This window comes from Pelobates fuscus, chromosome 3 (genome assembly GCF_036172605.1).
Source record: "Pelobates fuscus isolate aPelFus1 chromosome 3, aPelFus1.pri, whole genome shotgun sequence".
Taxonomy (NCBI): domain Eukaryota; kingdom Metazoa; phylum Chordata; class Amphibia; order Anura; family Pelobatidae; genus Pelobates; species Pelobates fuscus.
This window is the reverse complement of record NC_086319.1, coordinates 347,823,167-347,845,121: the sequence shown is the minus strand read 5'-3', so window position 1 is coordinate 347,845,121 and position 21,955 is coordinate 347,823,167. Positions and strand designations below refer to the sequence as shown.

At 42.2% G+C, this 21,955-nt stretch overlaps 1 protein-coding gene across 1 annotated transcript in view; it reads left to right on the top strand.

Annotated features, from left to right (window-relative positions):
• Positions 1-21,955, top strand: part of OTUD7A (OTU deubiquitinase 7A) — a 242,690-nt gene that overhangs the window by 119,997 nt on the left and 100,738 nt on the right. The window contains exons 4-5 of the mRNA XM_063449143.1: positions 10,693-10,875; positions 12,392-12,610. Of these exons, the coding sequence (XP_063305213.1) occupies positions 10,693-10,875; positions 12,392-12,610 (402 nt within the window). The remainder of the gene's footprint in view (positions 1-10,692; positions 10,876-12,391; positions 12,611-21,955) is intronic.

Sequence of the window (21,955 nt, the reverse complement as noted above, 5' to 3'; positions counted from 1 at the left end):
CTATAGTGTCAGGAATACGTTTGTGTTACTGATGCTATAGTGTTCCTTTAAATCTTGTTTAATTTCAGAAGACTCTTAAGATAATCTTTTTACACCTCCTGACTACTGTGTCATATACAGAAAGCTGCAAAAAAGCATGGCTCAAAATAGAAGGCATACTGTTAATTAAGGTAATATCTATTTCTCACTTGTGCTTTTATTAATAGGTTTCGATGCTACAGATTAAATACTACAGTTTCACTCGACAGAGCTACCGTTAAATGATCTTATTCTGTTGAAATGCTATGTGCCAGTACTGCCCATGTACTGAAAGGAAGTGCAGACATGACTGCTGCCCAGAAGTAAGGGGGTTGGGATAGAGGTACAACAATGTTGCAAGTTGGAAGGAATCAAAAGGAGTAACTGGGGAGGGGACTCACCAGTTAACCAGAAGGTGTGTAGGGGACCTTGACCCTTGCTGGAAGTAATACCCAAACAACAAAATAATAGTTGTGTGTCTGTAAGTGGTAGGAGTTGCAGTCCGAATCTACCATGGCGGTAGCACTCTCAGCGGGGTCCCACGAGGAAAGGGTGGCGATGTTGCAGGCTTACCCATGGCTCAGGTGCCTTTGATGCGCGCAGTTTTAATGAATTTAATGACTTATTAGCCCTAGTTCCCCCAGACAGAGAATCAGTGAATAGGCCACACAGATTGGACGTTGAGAATGGGGACAAGGCGAAACAGCTCCCCCGCACATTTGGGAACTGACTGCAGGGATTTTCCTTTTTTGCGAGCATCTTGGTGTGGCGGTTCCCAGAAAAGGCCCCCTCTCTATTTGGTTATCTTGATTTAATTTGGGGGGCAAACAGAGTCTATGGCCCGCCCCCCCCCCCCCCCCCCCCCCCCCCCCCGCCATGTGATAAATCGGTCATTATCGACCTCTCCCCCCCGTGTTGGTGTTGCTGAGCCTGCAGTTTAATGTTTGGGTGAAGGCGAGACATGTTCCAGGTGTGTTCAATGTGGTGGCTGACTCTCTCGGTTTCAGTGGGACCATTTTCGAGAGGCAGCACCAGTAGTCTCCAGCGTCGTGGCAGGCATATCAGGTGGTGTGGTCGCAGTGGATGTCCTTTGTCGACGGGGAACGGAGGATCGCTATGAAGTCGGGGAGGTTCGAAATTACATTGCTGTTCCTGTCTGCGTTACAGTCTCCGTGTCGTGTGCACCTACGGAACGAGCGATGTCTGCCTTATCTTTTTTGTTTTGCTTTTTAGGGTGGAGGGGTCTCACGAAAGAGTTTAGTGTCCAGAGGGTGTTAAAAGATTGTAGGCATCCTAAAGTTTAAGGATCGTTGGAGACCGATTTCGGTGGACTTTCTGTGGCAACGCTTGGCGATCCTTCCACAGGTGTGTGCTTCAGAGTTCGAGGAGTTGGGTGGCGTTCGCCCTCTGTTTTTGTTTTTTTTTGGAGCGTTCAGAGTAGGTGAATTGGTGGCACCCAACTTGCAGTCGGTGACTCCCATGTGGCTGTCTGATGTTCGGTAGTCCGTGTCATCGTTGGATCTTCAGGTGTGTCGATGCAAGACCAACCATGCAGGTTGGGGAGCTTAGGTTCGGATCGGGCTGCTGGGGGCCCCTTTTGTCCGGTTCAGTTGGTCAGGGGCTATTTGGAAGCGAGGCCGGGGGTGGCAGTGTCCCTGTTGGTGCATCGGGATGGGTCTCTGTTGATGCGATACCAGTTCTCTTCCTTGCTCCGGATGGCGTTGCGAACTTGCGGAGTGGACGCCACTGGGTATTCTGCGCACTCCTCTCGAATCGGGGCCGCCACACAGGCAGGCATCTTAGGTTATTCAGCGGCTGCTGTTAAAGGGAAACTCCAGTGGCAGGAAAACAATCCATTTTCCTGGCACTGCAGGACCCAAACCCCTTCAGGTCACTTACCTAAGACCCTGCCGATGTCCCTTGACGGTGGTTTCTTCTCGCCGCCGCTCCTCCCAGTCTTTACGTCGGCGGGTGGGTGAGACTGATTCAGCCCACTGGCCGGGGAGAACTAATGCGCGTGCGCGGCAATGCTGCGCATGCGCATTAGAGCTCCCCATAGGAAAGCATTGAAAATGCTTTTCAGTGCTTTCCTATGGGGAATTGAGTGACGCTGGAGGTCCTCACACAGCGTGAGGACGTCCAGTGACGCTCTAGCACAGGTTTTCTGTGCTATAGAGCAGGAAGTGCCCTCTTGTGGCTGTCTAGTAGACAGCCACTAGAGGTGGAGTTAACCCTGCAAGGTAATTATTGCAGTTTATAAAAAACTGCAATAATTACACTTGCAGGGTTAAGGGTAGTAGGAGTTGGCACCCAGACCACTCCAATGGGAAGAAGTGGTCTGGGTGCCTGGAGTATTCCTGTAAGCGTTTGGGCAGATGGGACTACGACTCCTTGTCGTATTCGTCTGTATCTTCGGCTGCATTTGTTGTAACGCTTTCCTCTCTTAGGAGTCCCTCTCCTTATGTGTGGATCCTGGGCCACTCATATGTTTACTGGACAGCTCGCAGAGCGGAAGTGAGGTCCTACGGCAGAAACTTGGGCTTTCTGGATGACGTGGCCAGGGTTCGGTGGCGGGGTATTAGGGTGCTATCATGAGGTCAGTTTTGATTAATGTGTCGAGCTGAGGAGGTTTGTGTCGGGGCCGGTGACTTTGGTAGTGCACATGGGGGTAAACTATTTGGGATGGATGAAAACGGTGGATCTCCTTCACTTGATCAAGCAGGATCTGGCCCGCTGTAAGGCTCTGTTTCGGATCTCATGCTAGTCTGGTCTGAAATTATTCTACGCCCTTGTTGGCGGGCGTTGCTGCACGCTTGGGGTGTCGAGCATGGGCTGAGCAAGTTGAACATGACGGTTACTTGGCTTGTGCACCGGGTGGGTGGCATAGTGGTTCGTCACGTGGATCTGGAGGGCCACAATGTGGACTTAATGAGGAGAGATGGAGTCCATTTGACTTGGATTGGTATGGACATTTTTACAGCCTGGGGTGGATTTGGTGCTGGCTGCAGGGGGCTCGATGCCGACCGATGGGGCCAGTGTTGGTAGACGTGGCGGTGCTTCTGGCCAGCGAAATGGAAGTGAAATGATGAGTCGTCTTGGGGAATTGCAGCCTGCTGCAGGCAGGCTGATCTGAACTCTGGACAAGGAAGTGGGATCGGTCTGTTGGGGGAAGTTACCCAACAGCTGACAGTTGGATGGAATGCTGATCCGTTAAAAGTTGTAAACTTAATATAGCTGTGGCTGTTGCCCTTACCCATAATTCTGGTCTCATGTGTCTTTGTTGTGGGCAATGGGGACTGGGGACATAGAAACATAGAATGTGATGGCAGATAAGAACCATTCGGCCCATCTAGTCTGCCCAAGGGACTGGTCAGCAGTCATGACATTTTGGATCAGCTGAGTTTCATTGCATCTACAGTTTGCTGCAAACAAAAATGAATGCAGTGGATGGCTACATAAAATCTCTGGGTAAAAATTGGGGGTGCCTATAAAGTAATCATTTTTTTCAAGGCAGGCATTGTTTTTTGTTTTTTTTTGATTTTGCATTTGTTAAAAAAAAAGAGAAAAGAAAACATGCATGAATTTTAAATGCAATGCATTTTATTTTCATTGAAGATATCTAAAAACGACTTGCAAAAGACATAGATCTATTATTTGCAGACTTATTGTGTCTGTCCAATCATGGACTTCCCAATGCAGCTCAATGATAAGTCTTTGCAAGGCAGGTGCTTTGAGCAATAATCTGACTCTTGAGTTTAGTTCCACTGAGCTAGACTCCCAGAAATTAACTGGACCGGTTGTCAGACAGCCAGGGAATAAAGAGACACATTGAAGTGGTCTGAGAAAGAGGGGTTAAAGAGGCTCATTGAAGTCGTCTGGGTGTAATGTCCCCTTTAGACCTGCAATGTAGAACAATGTTTACATTACAGTGCTAAGACAGCCACTGGAGCAGTGATGGCAAACCTTTTTTTAGCCTGAGTGCTAGAACCGCAATACATGCCAACTTTTTGTTCCTCAAAGTGCCAACACGGCAATTAAACCTGAGTACTGAGATTTAAGTTTAGAAAAAAACACTCGTACAGTTGTCCGAACTAATAAACATGTTTTAAAAGAACAGAACAACAGAGAGTTCAATACAAATTATAAATAATGATATAAATTATAGATGAACACATTCACACACCGACTAGTGGAACACATTCACACACCGACTAGTGGAACACATTCACACACCGACTAGTGGAACACATTCACACACCGACTAGTGGAACACATTCACACACCGACTAGTGGAACACATTCACACACCGACGAGTGGAACACATTCACACACCGACGAGTGGAACACATTCACACACCGACGAGTGGAACACATTCACACACCGACGAGTGGAACACATTCACACACCGACGAGTGGAACACATTCACACACCGACGAGTGGAACACATTCACACACCGACGAGTGGAACACATTCACACACCGACGAGTGGAACACATTCACACACCGACGAGTGGAACACATTCACACACCGACGAGTGGAACACATTCACACACCGACGAGTGGAACACATTCACACACCGACGAGTGGAACACATTCACACACCGACGAGTGGAACACATTCACACACCGACGAGTGGAACACATTCACACACCGACGAGTGGAACACATTCACACACCGACGAGTGGAAAACATTCACACACCGACGAGTGGAAAACATTCACACACCGACGAGTGGAAAACATTCACACACCGACGAGTGGAAAACATTCACACACCGACGAGTGGAAAACATTCACACACCGACGAGTGGAAAACATTCACACACCGACGAGTGGAAAACATTCACACACCGACGAGTGGAAAACATTCACACACCGACGAGTGGAAAACATTCACACACCGACGAGTGGAAAACATTCACACACCGACGAGTGGAAAACATTCACACACCGACGAGTGGAAAACATTCACACACCGACGAGTGGAAAACATTCACACACCGACGAGTGGAAAACATTCACACACCGACGAGTGGAAAACATTCACACACCGACGAGTGGAAAACATTCACACACCGACGAGTGGAAAACATTCACACACCGACGAGTGGAAAACATTCACACACCGACGAGTGGAAAACATTCACACACCGACGAGTGGAAAACATTCACACACCGACGAGTGGAAAACATTCACACACCGACGAGTGGAAAACATTCACACACCGACGAGTGGAAAACATTCACACACCGACGAGTGGAAAACATTCACACACCGACGAGTGGAAAACATTCACACACCGACGAGTGGAAAACATTCACACACCGACGAGTGGAAAACATTCACACACCGACGAGTGGAAAACATTCACACACCGACGAGTGGAAAACATTCACACACCGACGAGTGGAAAACATTCACACACCGACGAGTGGAAAACATTCACACACCGACGAGTGGAAAACATTCACACACCGACGAGTGGAAAACATTCACACACCGACGAGTGGAAAACATTCACACACCGACGAGTGGAAAACATTCACACACCGACGAGTGGAAAACATTCACACACCGACGAGTGGAAAACATTCACACACCGACGAGTGGAAAACATTCACACACCGACGAGTGGGAAAACATTCACACACCGACGAGTGGGAAAACATTCACACACCGACGAGTGGGAAAACATTCACACACCGACGAGTGGGAAAACATTCACACACCGACGAGTGGGAAAACATTCACACACCGACGAGTGGGAAAACATACACACGCTGTGTGTGTGGGGGGGGGATGCTGCAGGTAGCAAATGTGTTTAGTTTTTTTCCTGATCTATACATTATTAAAATATTTATTCCCCCTCCCTTCTTCTTACCTTTGAAGGTGGGGGGGGTGGGGGGGGTGGTAACAGCCAGCCCTCGTGGTCCTGTGGTGGTAAGTATGTGTCTGGCAGCAGCTCTCCTGTCCTTCCGCGCAATGCTGTGTGGAGCGTTGCCATGGGAATGCGTGGCAACGCTCCACACAGCCTGCTTGTGGGAGGAGCGATCTGTTTTCCAGCTCCACAGAGGGGGCTCGGTGTGCCACAGGTTCGCCATTACTGTACTAGAGGCTCTTCCGGGAGTTTACCAGACTCTGGGTCACCTAACTGACACGTCCTCACGCTCTGCATGAAGACATCCAGCGTCCCTTAGGCCCATATAGAAAAGCATTGAGTCTATGCTTTCCTTTGGAGAGGGCCTAATTCGCTTACCGCACATGCGCATTAGGTTGCAACATTGGAGGTAGCGGAAGACTGGAGAGAAAAATAAAAAATCCATATCGACGCTGGAATCAGATGAGTAAATAAAGGTTTTTTATTTTATTTTGTTTTTTAAATGTACTGCTATGTGGGCATTCCTAACACTATAGACATTAGACATTGGCATTTTCTATTGAAATCTTCACATTTTGTAAAATGAGCTCAACTGCTTTGGGGGTCTAGAGTGTACCTGTAATATAATTTCCTACAGCAATACTTTCTATTAGCATTGAATGTTTGGGAAATTATTACCAAGGTACTACTTTCTGGCATGCTTTAACGAAAAAATAACCTATTTCAACATTGTCATACTGAGTCAGAGCACTAGTGAGGATAAACTGAGCAGAACTGACAGCAATTTGAATAAATCCTCCTCTGGCTATACTGGAATTGTTCAGTGTGGAAAGTGGTATGCTAAAATTGCTATTTTGCACCACCTGTGCTTTGTGCCCGGTGGATTCTGTGATTTCAACATTTATTTTTTGGAGGGGGGGGAGCAGCAAGGAGTAAATATGCCAAAAGGTGTAATCGTAATCCAAAATTAATTGTACATTTTTTGTACACTTTTTTATAGTTGCATTGCTCGTTTGTAAAGGTTCATTTTGCACACACAGATTCACGGTTTTGCACAATATAGACATTTAATGGGTTTTGCGGCACTGACTGTTGTAATAAGATATGAATCTGACTTTTCTGGTTTATAATTTTATGCATGCGTGACTAATCCGTAAACATGCAAACCGGATATCTATAGCTGTTGTGTAAACTATATATTATTTAATATGATAATAGTATTCTAACAAAGTGTTGTATATATTCAGCGTTGAGAATTATTTCATGCTTCAAATTTAATTGTAGGGTTCCCCCCCCCCCCCCCCCCCCCCTTTTTCTCCTGTAATAAAATTAGCTTCTAGTTATTTTTCTGTTCTAATTTGGTATGGATATCTGCAGTTGATTTTGTACATATTTTTTTTCTGGTTTACCATTTTTTCGTAAGTATAGGGAGTCTATTTAAAGTCATCAAACTTGTAATTTTTTTTTTTATATACATGTTTTTCTTTAATAAAAAGTGTGTGAAGGATTCGGTGTTTTCAAATACTGGCTAGACACTAAAAGTTAGTCTTTATTTTTATAGCATTATTTATAAAACTGGAAATTGTGACACAAATTTTCGAGCAAAATAGTTTTTCAACTCAGCCCTTTTATTTATTTATTTTTATTTTTTTATTTTTTTACATTTGCACTCCTTTCAATTCCTTGCACTCTCTGTAATTATCAATTTAGTAAGCAACCTTGAATTGAAAGGAACTCTCCAAACACCTAAAGCACTTTAGTTTGCAGACAGACAATCTACAGCTTTTGGAAGCTGTTTTTAGATATACCCCAAATGGGGGAAAAAAAACACATAAGTATATGCATGCAAGTTTTTTTGGGTGTATATCTACTTTTTATTATTATTTAAAAATATATATATTTTGGTAGCACTTGTGGTGTCAGTTGTTCCCTAGCTCTGATCTACTGTGAAATATTTTATACTTGTCTGAGTACCCCATGCACCTACGTCAAGCATGTCAAACGTACGGGCCACCTGCCCTGGGGCCGCTTTGTGCTGTGGCTGCGACCAGTTATTTCCTGTCTGATTCTTGTCTTCCCTCCTAGTATTAATTTGGGTGAGGAAGGGGTCAAGTGTATTAAATTGGGGAGAGGGCAATGTATTAATTTGGGGGGGAGAGGGGGCCAGTGGACTAAATTGGGGTGGGGGGCAGTGTATTAATTTGAGGGGGGGCAGTGTGTTAAATTGGGGAGGGGGCAGTGTATTAATTTGGGGATGGCAGGGGGGGGCTGTGTATTAAAATGGGGAGAGGGGCAGTGTATTAATTTGAGGGAGGGGGGGCCAGTATATGAAATTGGGTGAAGGAGTGGGGCAGTGTATTAGATTTGGGGGAGGGCAATGTATTAATTTGGGGGAGGAAGGGGGCAATGTATTGGAATTGTGGGCAGTGTATTAGATTAGGTCTTTATGGAGGTGCTAAATGCTTCCCATCGAGATGCTGATTGGCCGCCCAGCTTTTTGCCACAAATGTACAATAGCCCCGAATACTTTCCTATGGGAAAGCATTGGATTTGCTGAGATCATCAAGTTTGATCTCGGGCCAAAGTGAGAACACACTCATAGGACTTCAAAATCAACAAGGTAGCGTTGTTTGCTTTTTACACCTGTGCAACAGCATACATTCACCATTTCAGTCCCATTATCAAACTTTCCTTAATATGTCTAGATAGTTGGACTGAAACATTTATGTTATATGCAAATACATGTCTCCTTAAAATAAATATCGCTCTTTTGTTGTCTTTGAAGCCCTAAGAGCGTGAGGACGTCCAGTGACATTTAGGCAACTTTTTTTATATTGTACTAAATCTATGTTTCTATGAAAACTGAAGTATTTGTTTTTTTGCGGCCCACATGAACTTAAAACTTGTTTTTTGGTCCATGTTAGCGTTTGAGTTTGACATGCTTGCCCTTCATCCATCCCTTTTCACAGATATCTCGAGAGCAAAATTCCTGGTTCTTTTATAAAGCTATAAATTAGATCCATGTTTGGGGGGCACAAGTAAGACTTGTTGGAGGATGCCAGGCAGGTATCATAACCACCACAGTGAGATAAAAAGGAAAAGGTGCCCTGTGTCCTTAATAGGTATCTTTCCCTCCAGCCTCGGATGCCGCCCGCGTCTTCCTCCACGTCCCCCAGCGGCAGCATGCATGACGCTGCACGCTGGGAGACCGCCCAATATATGACATGCCGGGGTCAGTCACCTGACCCGGCGTTAAAGGCACCGTGCCTCAATCACAGTGGGAGGTTTAGATATCTCCCACGTGTGATTGTTAATTCTGATTGGAAATTATCCAATCAGAATTAATCTTATGGTTTAAATACTTACCTTTCCTGTTCCTCCCTGCCCTGTTGTGGTCTTTGCTTACGAGTATTGATACTGAACTTGTGTTTCTGGTTACGTACTCTCTGGCTTGTTAATCTGACTTTGTGACTTTCTGACCTCAGCTTGTTTCTCGTTATTCTGTCTTCTGGTTCCCCTTACTCGGCTTGTCTCCTCACAAATACAAATACTATAAACAGCAGGAGCATGAAATCACCCAGCATGTTTTTGTGACCTCAGCTTGTTTCTCGTTATTCTGTCTTCTGGTTCCCCTTACTCGGCTTGTCTCCTCACTATTCTGTGTGTGCTTAGCCCGGCCACTCTAAGGTCCGGTACTGCACCTTGTGTGTGTGTGTGTGTGTGTGTGTTAGCGTGTTGGGTTCCCCGAATCGTGACAGTACTGCATGCTTCCCAGGGTACCTCAATGAGACAAAGTTGTCTGGGTGTGTATAGTGTCCTTTTAAGTAAATAGACATGAAAAAAAAATGCAGCAATGATATTGTGACACAAAAGGTTTTAAGTCTCCAGGTTTTGACTGACCATTTTATTATATGTTTAATGCTCTCACAAATGGTGACGTGACGGAATCAATAATAATCTCATGAGATGAAATAATTGGCCTGCATCTGCAGTAATTCCTGTTATCAATTGTACATGTAACCTGTATTATTAGAACACATTCCAAGTTACTGTTTTTAGGTTCAAATATCAGATTGTACTGAACTTCCTTCTGTCAATTTTCATGTTCAGTCTGTTATTAAGGGATAGCGTCCTGATGAAAGTCTCTTTTTGAGACTGAAACATTGATGAATTGTTGTGATTATCTTGTTTATGGATTAATAAAACAGCAATGATTACGGTTCTGTATAAAAATCCTTTAAGTGGACCTCTTCTTCACTTCTATGTAAAATGGCTGGTGGTTGCACACCTGGGTGTCTGTGTGGTCATTGTGTGGATTGGGGGGAATTTATATTCATATATTACAAATATCTGGTCATGGAGATGTCTTGTCTTTGCCAAAAACAGAGCAGATTTTGAAATTCATTAGAACAGATTTTGAATGGCAGGTGCATGTTATCAAATTAAATGTTGTGTAATACAGCTGTTGCATAATAAACAGTTGTATTGTTAACTTTCTTTATTAATATGATTTATATATCCAACACTTTACAGTTATAGAATGGGGCTATTTGATAACAAGTAGTTGCCATACAAGATACTAACAGACCAGAGAAAGAAGGCCCTTCAATGTTTGTTATATTCCCATTGTGAAGTGCTGTGAAATATGTTGGCATTTATCAAATGGCAAATAAATGACAAACTAAAAATTGAGGAGAGATCCTGCTTAAAATTAACTTGGAGTAAGTTGGTTATACGACATAAGAGTTTAACAAGAAATGTGTCTGTCTGTGTTCCGTTTATTCTTAGGTAAAAACTGGGACCTAACGGCGGCTCTGAGTGATTATGAACAGCTTCGACAGGTGAATACTGCAAACCTGCCTCAAGTCTTTAATGAAGGCAAATACTATAAACAGCAGGAGCATGAAATCACCCAGCATGTTACCAAGATCGAGCGACCAATCCTTCAAAGACAGGATGACATTGCTCAAGGTATGAGGACTCACTAGAACATACATGTGCATTTAGTGGGTTGTAGTTAAAGGATTTAGGGCAGGTTTTGTAAAAAAATTAACAATTCTCTGCAGAATTACTTCCATGTTGATGTGTCCTATTTTATATATTGTCCCTCACAAAGGTCCATGTGCCATATGAATGAATATAGAGGAAGGGGATTAATGGTTTTATAGATGTAGGCACCGCATACTCCTCTGCTTAGTTTAGTATAGGCATGAGCTGCAGAGATAGAAGGCATACAATGGAAAAAAATAAAAAAATGTTTTAAATAAATAAATAACATGGAAAGAATGCAGTATGAGAAATCTATTGGCATGGGGAAAGGATTTATGAAGATTTGGGCTTAGACAGGTGACTGTGGGAATCGGAAGTGAAATTGTTAAAATTATACTATTCACCAGAACTACTAAATTGGTTAAAGTAGTGGTTCTGGTGTCTGTAGTCTGTCCCTGCAGTGTCAGCACTGCAAACACTGCCTTTCAGAGAAAAAGTAGTGTTTACGTTACTTGCTAGAAATACCTCTACTGGCAGTCACTCAGACGCCACTAGCAGTGCTTCCTATGTCAGTGATGCACTATTTGCAGCACCTACGTTCAGCATCTCTATGCTCTGCATAGAAGGCACTGACTGCTCCCATAGAGATGCATTGATTCAAAGAGATGCTGACTGACGCCATGTGGCCTTTGCTGCGCATGCGCAATAGTCTCTCAATGCTTTCCTATGTGACTGCATTGGATTGGCTGAGATCATAAAGATTGATGACCTCACGCAATGGAGGTGCAGCCAGCAAGGGAGAAATGTGAGTAAAATCACCTTGTGCTGCACAGAGAGGGGGCCGGTAACGTAAATAGCCACTTCAACATGATCGTGTCAGGAATACTTGTTGGTAACCTGACACTAAAGTGTTCCTTTAAGTAGCGGAAAGCAACTTGGTGAGAAGATGTCAAAACTAACTGGTGACCATAGAGGGATGCATATAAACAAATGCGCACACACACTCTGGCATCTATAACTTTAAACACCAAAGAAAAATACCTGCTTTTATAAACTGACACGAACTCCACCCAAATACACCCCTGCGCTCACTCATACACTCTTTGACAAAGTGCTGTCCATGTTGATTTTGAGGTGCATGCATATTTTAGCTGGTTGGTCAAAGCTCAAACTTTTAAGTCCTAAGCTTAGTCCCATCATTATTTGCCACAATGTGTACATTGAGTGTTATGGCCTACAGAGTGTTACATTGCATTGCAGATGAAATGTAAGCTTCGGACCTCCAACACTTCCAACGTATAGGTCATGTAGCAATTGTATAGGTTTTAAATTTGCTCTCGTGTGTTTAAGTTAATGTCAATATGCATGCAATAATTGTTAGACTAATTTAGAAGAATGATTATAATTATTTAAAAAAATTTTTTATTTAATATGTACTGCAGAATATTATTGCAATGCAACACGCTTCTTACTATTTTGTTTCTATTTCTTTTGCCAGAAAAAAGACTGTCCAGAGGCATATCCCATGCAAGCTCAGCAATTGTTTCCCTGGCTCGATTACATGTAGCCAATGAGTGCAGCAGCGAGCCATTTCCTCTAGAAATGCCCATCTATACATTCCAGCTACCAGACCTCAGCGTGTATAGTGAAGACTTCCGAAGCTTTATAGAAAGGGATTTAATAGAACAGTCAACAATGGTGGCCTTGGAGCAGGCTGGTATGTCATTTCTGCACTTGTATTTCTAAAATACTTCATATTATGCGTCTAACAAAAAGTTTCATTTTATAATCCGAAGCTTCAAATCTAAACAGTGTGTCCAAAACTCAGTAAATTATTCATAAAATATTTTACCAGGAAGGATATGCTGAGATTACTCTTGGTTTTAAAGGGACACTATGATTACCAGAACAACTATAGCTTAATGTAATGGTTCTGGTGTCTATAGCCTGTCCCTGCAGGCTTTTTGCAGTAAGCTGTTTTTTCAGAGAAAAGACAGTGTTTACATTGCTGCCCAGGGACACCTCCAGTGGCCACTTCTTAGACATTTAAAGAGAGTAAAGGGGGAGAGGGGGGAATGCTAAATATAGTGCTATGAATAATAATATTGAGATGTACAAAAAACATATAAATATATATTTTTTTTAGATGCCAAAATACCAGAGTATTACAGTATGCAATGATACCTTTTTTTATTGGACTAACATAATATTTCGAAGAAATGCTTTCAAGAGCTTTCCTCTTTTCCTCAGGTCTGAAGCAATACTGATCAATCTAATGGAGTTTAACACTGAAGACATCAGTTGTTTTAACTGTTAAACTCTGTCAGATGTATCTCTGTTGCTTCAGACCTGGGGAAGAGAGGAACTCTCTTGAAAGCTTGTCTTTGAAATATTATGTTAGTCCAATAAAAAGGGTATCATTGCATACTGCAATACTCTGGTATTTTGGCATCTGATCTACTGGACTGATACGGCTAATCCAATTTACATTATATTTATTTTACATACAGTAGAGCGCAGTTGCTTTTGAAGGTAGATTCATGCAGACAATTTCAAGGACTGACTGCATATAAGGTGTTTCTAGTGGACTCCTGCTATATATTCTCCCAAGTGGAACACTACAAATACCGTAATTTCTACACCCCGCTGTAGCCCTTGCAGCCCTCTTGTGTGGAGTTAAACCATTTTAGAATGGTTGGAGTTTTTACTCTGGATTTGTCAAGCACCGCTCTCCGTCTGCACTACAAAAGCCAGAGAGCTGAAAGATCCATAGCAGGAGCTTCCATTAGCTCTCCTGAGGTAAGCCTTGCAGTGCAGTGCTTAGTGTCCGCCGATAATCTCAGCCAATGAGCTATTAGCCAAAGAGCTAAGCTTTGCACTGCAAGGCTTATGTCAGGAGAGCTAATGGAAGCTCCTGCTATGGAGTTTTCAGCTCTCCTGAGCTAAGCCTAGCGATGCAAAGCTTAGCTCTTTGGCTAATAGCTCATTGGCTGAGCATGATCAGCGCTAAGCCGTGCACTGCTGTGCTAAGCACAGGAATAGAGCTCCTGGCTCTGGAGTTGGAGTAAGGGATCAGCACCCAGTAAGCCCAGATAAGAAGTCAACTTGTTCTAAAACAGTTTTTCTACTTCCTTTTGCAGGTCTCAGCATATTGTAGTAGTTCTAGTGCTTGTGCTATTCCTTTAACTTACTAGGAATGTGAGCTGCAAGGAGTTAAGACAAACCATTTCTGCAGAGATGTACCAGGACCTTTTGCGAACAGTTATTCCAATATATGAAAGCATTAATGTACTGGGCTCATGATTTCATCCCATCTTTCTTTGTTCTTGAGGAAGAAAGCAAAAACGTGATTATATATACAAGTGTGAAGTTAAAATAGAGGACCTAGTGGGGTACGGGTCTTAGCTATGCCTGGCTGTTACTTATAGTGAACACAAAAGCTAAGGAGATATAAGTGTGGCTTCAAACATATGCCGAATACTCCATTAGAATAATTGTGTCGAAAAGACCAAGGTAACAGAGTGTGCAGCAACAGTTGCTAGAGCGTCTGATTATATTTTGTATCAAAATGATGGAAACTGCAAAAATGTATACCCAAAAATACAAAATATAAATACAATAGAATATCCAAAAAACACCAAAGATATATACAATAATACTTTAGTATATATCTTTGGTGGACTGTTTAGGATAATACTTATTTGTATAAGACAAGGGTGCAGTTGTAAAGGATATAAAACTGTGGATGGCTTAAAGGCTGTGGATTGCAATATAATTGTACCTTAAAATGCCATAGAACTTTTTATCCCTTGCACAGATATGAAGACAGGCTCTAAATATCTCGTTAAAATATACAATCGATGTTATATCATCATGTGAAAATATCTGGAGATAATTTAAGAGCTGATTGGGTTACAAATGCAGTTCAAACTGTTAATATACCTTTAAATGCCATAAATAAAGTTCAGTTCAAGAAGCAAATCTTAATTATTAAGGCAGAAGGTATATGCACATCCATGTTCAATCATATAGAGAAGCATAAAGATGAATAATGTAACAATATGTACTTAGATGCCTAAACAACTAAATGTGATTTGGGGGTAGGAGTCCCTAGCATCTTGTACATATCGCATACATATATATTCAAATGGTCTTGAAAGTGCTCAGGATCATAGAGATGGCACAGCCCCAGAATTGTCCAAACAAAGAAATTTTAAAAGGTAAAGATGAATCCGCTCATGGTGAGCTGCTCTGCTCGAGCTGCTCTGCTCAACGCGCGTTTCGGCGATACCAGTCGCCTTTGTCAAGAGCCGTTTTCAGAGTGCATGGCGCCTCTTTTTAAATGGGTCTTAGGACTTCCCCCCAGTGTGACGTTAAACTCCCTGTCTAATCAGAAAGTCCGTGCGGACGGGAGGGGGCGGGGTAATCCCTTCAAACGATACAGGGTCTACATTGCAGTTAACCCGTAACGGGAAAGCAGGTGCTGGAATGAATCAGACACTGATTCAAACACTAAATGTAGGTAGCAATATTGGGACCCTGTTATAAATTTATAGAAATATAGAGGTCGTCCAACATACACAAACGGATGGATTAAGTACTTAGGAAGGGTTGTAAAGATTTTACAGTATGTAAACCAAAGTACATCCAATTGGTATATAGGACTAGATCATTCTATAATAGGCATACAGTTGCCATGATTAGGGATCAAACTGGAGGTTCAAAAGAGGCATAAAGGAACACTCAAAAAATAAATGTTCATTATAAATGAAAAAGAAGTGATAAGCATTCTAACATGCAGAGAAACTAAGAGAAATTGTTTGAATGAACGTGTTGTGTTGACAGTTGTTTTTAAAGGGTTAATAAAAATTAACCTTAAATGGAAAATAAAAAAAAGGCACTTATAGATATATATGCAGGGTATTTACATAGTGTGAACAATGTACAGTTATGCAAAATAACTTGACAGGATATATGAATTGGAATATTTAGATAAAAGGGGCAAAAGAGAATCCTTCATTGAGACCTTTTGGGTGTAGTGTTTTAAGTTGAAAGATCCAAAAACTTTCCCGTTGTCTCAGAAAGCGGTCATAGTTACCCCTACGTCTATCCTTCCGGACCAATTCTAATCCACAGAAACGGAGTCCCTGTGGGTTACCAGCATGGACATCCTTTAGGTGACGACCTATGGGGGTATCAACGAGCAGTTTAGGTGATCTGACATGCTCTTTGATACGCTCCTTGAAGGGTCTAAAGGTTTTTCCCACGTATTGTAAGTGGCAAGAACATGTGAGGAGATATACTAAACCCGCGGTATTGCAATTGAAAAAAGATTTGATCTTGAACGATCTTTTTCCGGTGCTATCGGAGATGGTTTTGGAGTCCCGTTTAATGAACTTACAAGCCACACAGTGGCCACATTGATAAGATCCCACCGTGGTATTGTGTAGCCAGGTACGTACAGGGGGCGAGTGAAAATGACTCGGAACGAGAATGTTTCTGAGGTTTTTCCCTCTACGGGCGGTCATTTCAACTCTAGGTCCCAGAACTCTTTTTAGGTGGGTATCGTCCAAAAGGCACGGCCAGAACTTCTGAAAAACAGTTCTGACGGCCTCCCAGCCTGAATCAAATGTGGCTATCAAGCGTGGTGGTTGCAGTTTAGTGGAGAACTCCACCTTCTTGGGTAATAGAAGGCTATTCCTATCTGCCTCTAAAGCTCTTTTGTAAGCCTGTTTGAGGCATTTGTTCGGATAGCCCTTGTCCCGAAACTGCTGTCGTAGTGCATCAGCTTGTACTTTGAATTCTTCGATGCTGCTGCAATTTCTGCGGGCTCTAATATATTGTCCGGTGGGGATCCCCCGTTTGAGTGGTTGGGGGTGAAAACTTTCCCATCGTAGGAGGCTATTAGAGGATGTAGGTTTTTTGTATAGTGTGGTACTGATGGAGTCTCCCCTCAATGTAATTGTGAGGTCTAAAAAGTTCAGTGTATCTCCCCCAAATTCTGATGTAAAAAATAAATTCAAGTTATTAGTGTTGAGAAGTGATACAAAGTTTTTGAATAGATCCTCGCTGCCTGTCCATAGGACCAATATGTCGTCAATATAGCGGGCCCAATGATGGATAAAAGGTCTAAATGGTGCAAAGGCTGAATTTGTCGCCACAACTACTTCCTCCCACCAACCCAGATGAAGGTTGGCATACGATGGGGCACAAGCCGTCCCCATCGCAGTGCCTTGTATCTGGTGATAGAATTTCTCGTTAAAGAGGAAGTAGTTGTGGCTAAGGATGAATTCAAGGAGCTCTAGAGTAAAAAGGGAATGGTCACTGAAGGCAGGACCCCTTTTATCCAGGAAATGTTTCACATGTTGGATACCCCCCTCATGTGGAATCGAGGAGTATAGAGCCTCCACATCGAGGCTGCAGAGTGACACAGACTCAGGGATTTCTAAACTTGAGAGGCGGACCAAAGTCTGCTTGGTATCTTGTATGTACGAAGGTAATTTTTCCACGAATGGGCGGAGAACCCTATCAAGATAGATACTGCCATTCTGGGTGAGGTTGTCAACACCGGATACTATAGGGCGTCCGGGAGGATTAGTTTGATTTTTATGGACTTTGGGCAGGCAGTAGAAGGTAGCTATCCTAGGTAGTTTGTTGAGAATAAAATCATATTCCTCCCTGGATAGCACCCCTCTACTGCGGCCCATATCCAAAATCACTCGATAATCCTGAAGAAATGTATTCGTAGGATCTTTTTCAAGAGGTTGGTATGTGTCTCTGTTTTCAAGTATCTTAAGTGACATCTTGATATAATCAGTGGTGTTTAAAATGACAATGTTCCCTCCCTTGTCAGCTGGTTTGATAGTGATTGTAGTGTCCCCTTTGAGTGCTTGCAGGGCTTTGTTCTCCGATCTTGTAAGGTTCATGTTTGGCTGTATATCCAAATCCTTATGGTGAATGTTGTCAATAGCGAATTTCACTGATTCTAGAAAAAATTCAATATTTTTAAAACTACCCAGATTCGGTGTGAATCGACACGGGGGTTTCAAATTTGTCTGGTAAGTAGTGGTATCAGTGTCATTCTCGTCAAGGAGAGATATCAGAGTCATTAGACACTCATAGTCCTTGTCAAGAATGCCTAGATCTTTTAGTTTTTTATCCAGTTTGATTTGGTGATACTTGCATAAAGCAAGTTTTCTAGCAAATAGATGTAAATCTTTTACCCATATGAACTTATTAAAGGGTGGAACAGGCACAAAGGAGAGGCCCTTCGATAAAACACTTGTTTCCTGAGGGGTTAGAGGGTGCATGGAGAGGTTGATAATTTGAAGTTTATTTGTCAGTATCGTCGTCTCCTTGTGGTGCTTCTCCCCCCCCCGGCCCCTGTTTCGTGTGTAATATGGGGGTTGGCGTGGTAGGGGGTCGTCCAAGTGGCCCATCTCTAAAAAAATTCACCCCTTTTTTCAAGATGCCCCTAGCGCTGCCCTGGTTAGAGGTGTTAGAGTCAGAATCTGATGGACAGACTTGTGTCCGTGATCTGTTCTCCGAATCATTATCGGATGAGTCATAATCCGAAGTTAGTGCGTTTTCGGAGTTGGTTCTTAGGCGGCGTTTGAACGTGCTATATACGTTGCCGGTCTCATAATCTTTCAGATCCCTTAAAATTTTTTGATGTTTTCTAACTTTAATTACTTGTTGATATTTGTCTAAGTTCTGCTTCAGTTTAAGTTCTAATTGATTAAATGTGGGGTCAGACTGAAATTGATGGATATTACTCAGTTCAGATTCAAGTTGTTTATCGGTGGCCTCCAGTTTAAGTTTTTCATATTTACAGATAATTTGCATAAATGTATTGGAACAAAGTCCTGCTGCTACTTCCCATTCCTTAACCATTTCTTGGTTTTCAGCATGGGAGGAGGGAACCGTGTGGACTCTAAGCCCTCTTGGAATCATACTCTTTTTTAGATAGAAATCCAAGGATGAAATCTCCCAACTAGCCCTTATTTGTTGTTTATAAGTTTTGTTAAGTTTGTTAAAGCTCTGATGAATATCAGAGGGAACCTCCATATTTTCCAATAATTCGTTGGAAAAAACTTTTTCGGCATCTTTGCACCACATTGTGCTGTCTAGTTTATTAGCAAGAAAACCTGCCATAGTTTGTTGTAAATAATGGTTAAACGCCCAAATTAAATAGTCAAACACACACAGTATTTACACAACCTAGGTATTGAAACCTGAAAAAATGAGATAAAGAACAACCACTGGGAGGAAATGGATATACTCCATCCGCCAATGTTGTGGTGGTTATAGGATATAGTGGGGCTTAACCCCTTGAAATATATAGAAAAAAAAAAAAAAAGAGGCTACTGGTCGGCAACTCGAAGCATGGATTGCCCTCCAAATAGACCTTATATCCTTAAATTTACAAAGAGGCTTGTGCTGCAGGTACCCACTAAAGGGGGTCTTTGCATGCAGTTAGCCAAAACAAAAAAACTCTTTAATAGTCCCTCTTGAGGAAGAAAGCAAAAACGTGATTATATATACAAGTGTGAAGTTAAAATAGAGGACCTAGTGGGGTACGGGTCTTAGCTATGCCTGGCTGTTACTTATAGTGAACACAAAAGCTAAGGAGATATAAGTGTGGCTTCAAACATATGCCGAATACTCCATTAGAATAATTGTGTCGAAAAGACCAAGGTAACAGAGTGTGCAGCAACAGTTGCTAGAGCGTCTGATTATATTTTGTATCAAAATGATGGAAACTGCAAAAATGTATACCCAAAAATACAAAATATAAATACAATAGAATATCCAAAAAACACCAAAGATATATACAATAATACTTTAGTATATATCTTTGGTGGACTGTTTAGGATAATACTTATTTGTATAAGACAAGGGTGCAGTTGTAAAGGATATAAAACTGTGGATGGCTTAAAGGCTGTGGATTGCAATATAATTGTACCTTAAAATGCCATAGAACTTTTTATCCCTTGCACAGATATGAAGACAGGCTCTAAATATCTCGTTAAAATATACAATCGATGTTATATCATCATGTGAAAATATCTGGAGATAATTTAAGAGCTGATTGGGTTACAAATGCAGTTCAAACTGTTAATATACCTTTAAATGCCATAAATAAAGTTCAGTTCAAGAAGCAAATCTTAATTATTAAGGCAGAAGGTATATGCACATCCATGTTCAATCATATAGAGAAGCATAAAGATGAATAATGTAACAATATGTACTTAGATGCCTAAACAACTAAATGTGATTTGGGGGTAGGAGTCCCTAGCATCTTGTACATATCGCATACATATATATTCAAATGGTCTTGAAAGTGCTCAGGATCATAGAGATGGCACAGCCCCAGAATTGTCCAAACAAAGAAATTTTAAAAGGTAAAGATGAATCCGCTCATGGTGAGCTGCTCTGCTCGAGCTGCTCTGCTCAACGCGCGTTTCGGCGATACCAGTCGCCTTTGTCAAGAGCCGTTTTCAGAGTGCATGGCGCCTCTTTTTAAATGGGTCTTAGGACTTCCCCCCAGTGTGACGTTAAACTCCCTGTCTAATCAGAAAGTCCGTGCGGACGGGAGGGGGCGGGGTAATCCCTTCAAACGATACAGGGTCTACATTGCAGTTAACCCGTAACGGGAAAGCAGGTGCTGGAATGAATCAGACACTGATTCAAACACTAAATGTAGGTAGCAATATTGGGACCCTGTTATAAATTTATAGAAATATAGAGGTCGTCCAACATACACAAACGGATGGATTAAGTACTTAGGAAGGGTTGTAAAGATTTTACAGTATGTAAACCAAAGTACATCCAATTGGTATATAGGACTATATCATTCTATAATAGGCATACAGTTGCCATGATTAGGGATCAAACTGGAGGTTCAAAAGAGGCATAAAGGAACACTCAAAAAATAAATGTTCATTATAAATGAAAAAGAAGTGATAAGCATTCTAACATGCAGAGAAACTAAGAGAAATTGTTTGAATGAACGTGTTGTGTTGACAGTTGTTTTTAAAGGGTTAATAAAAATTAACCTTAAATGGAAAATAAAAAAAAGGCACTTATAGATATATATGCAGGGTATTTACATAGTGTGAACAATGTACAGTTATGCAAAATAACTTGACAGGATATATGAATTGGAATATTTAGATAAAAGGGGCAAAAGAGAATCCTTCATTGAGACCTTTTGGGTGTAGTGTTTTAAGTTGAAAGATCCAAAAACTTTCCCGTTGTCTCAGAAAGCGGTCATAGTTACCCCTACGTCTATCCTTCCGGACCAATTCTAATCCACAGAAACGGAGTCCCTGTGGGTTACCAGCATGGACATCCTTTAGGTGACGACCTATGGGGGTATCAACGAGCAGTTTAGGTGATCTGACATGCTCTTTGATACGCTCCTTGAAGGGTCTAAAGGTTTTTCCCACGTATTGTAAGTGGCAAGAACATGTGAGGAGATATACTAAACCCGCGGTATTGCAATTGAAAAAAGATTTGATCTTGAACGATCTTTTTCCGGTGCTATCGGAGATGGTTTTGGAGTCCCGTTTAATGAACTTACAAGCCACACAGTGGCCACATTGATAAGATCCCACCGTGGTATTGTGTAGCCAGGTACGTACAGGGGGCGAGTGAAAATGACTCGGAACGAGAATGTTTCTGAGGTTTTTCCCTCTACGGGCGGTCATTTCAACTCTAGGTCCCAGAACTCTTTTTAGGTGGGTATCGTCCAAAAGGCACGGCCAGAACTTCTGAAAAACAGTTCTGACGGCCTCCCAGCCTGAATCAAATGTGGCTATCAAGCGTGGTGGTTGCAGTTTAGTGGAGAACTCCACCTTCTTGGGTAATAGAAGGCTATTCCTATCTGCCTCTAAAGCTCTTTTGTAAGCCTGTTTGAGGCATTTGTTCGGATAGCCCTTGTCCCGAAACTGCTGTCGTAGTGCATCAGCTTGTACTTTGAATTCTTCGATGCTGCTGCAATTTCTGCGGGCTCTAATATATTGTCCGGTGGGGATCCCCCGTTTGAGTGGTTGGGGGT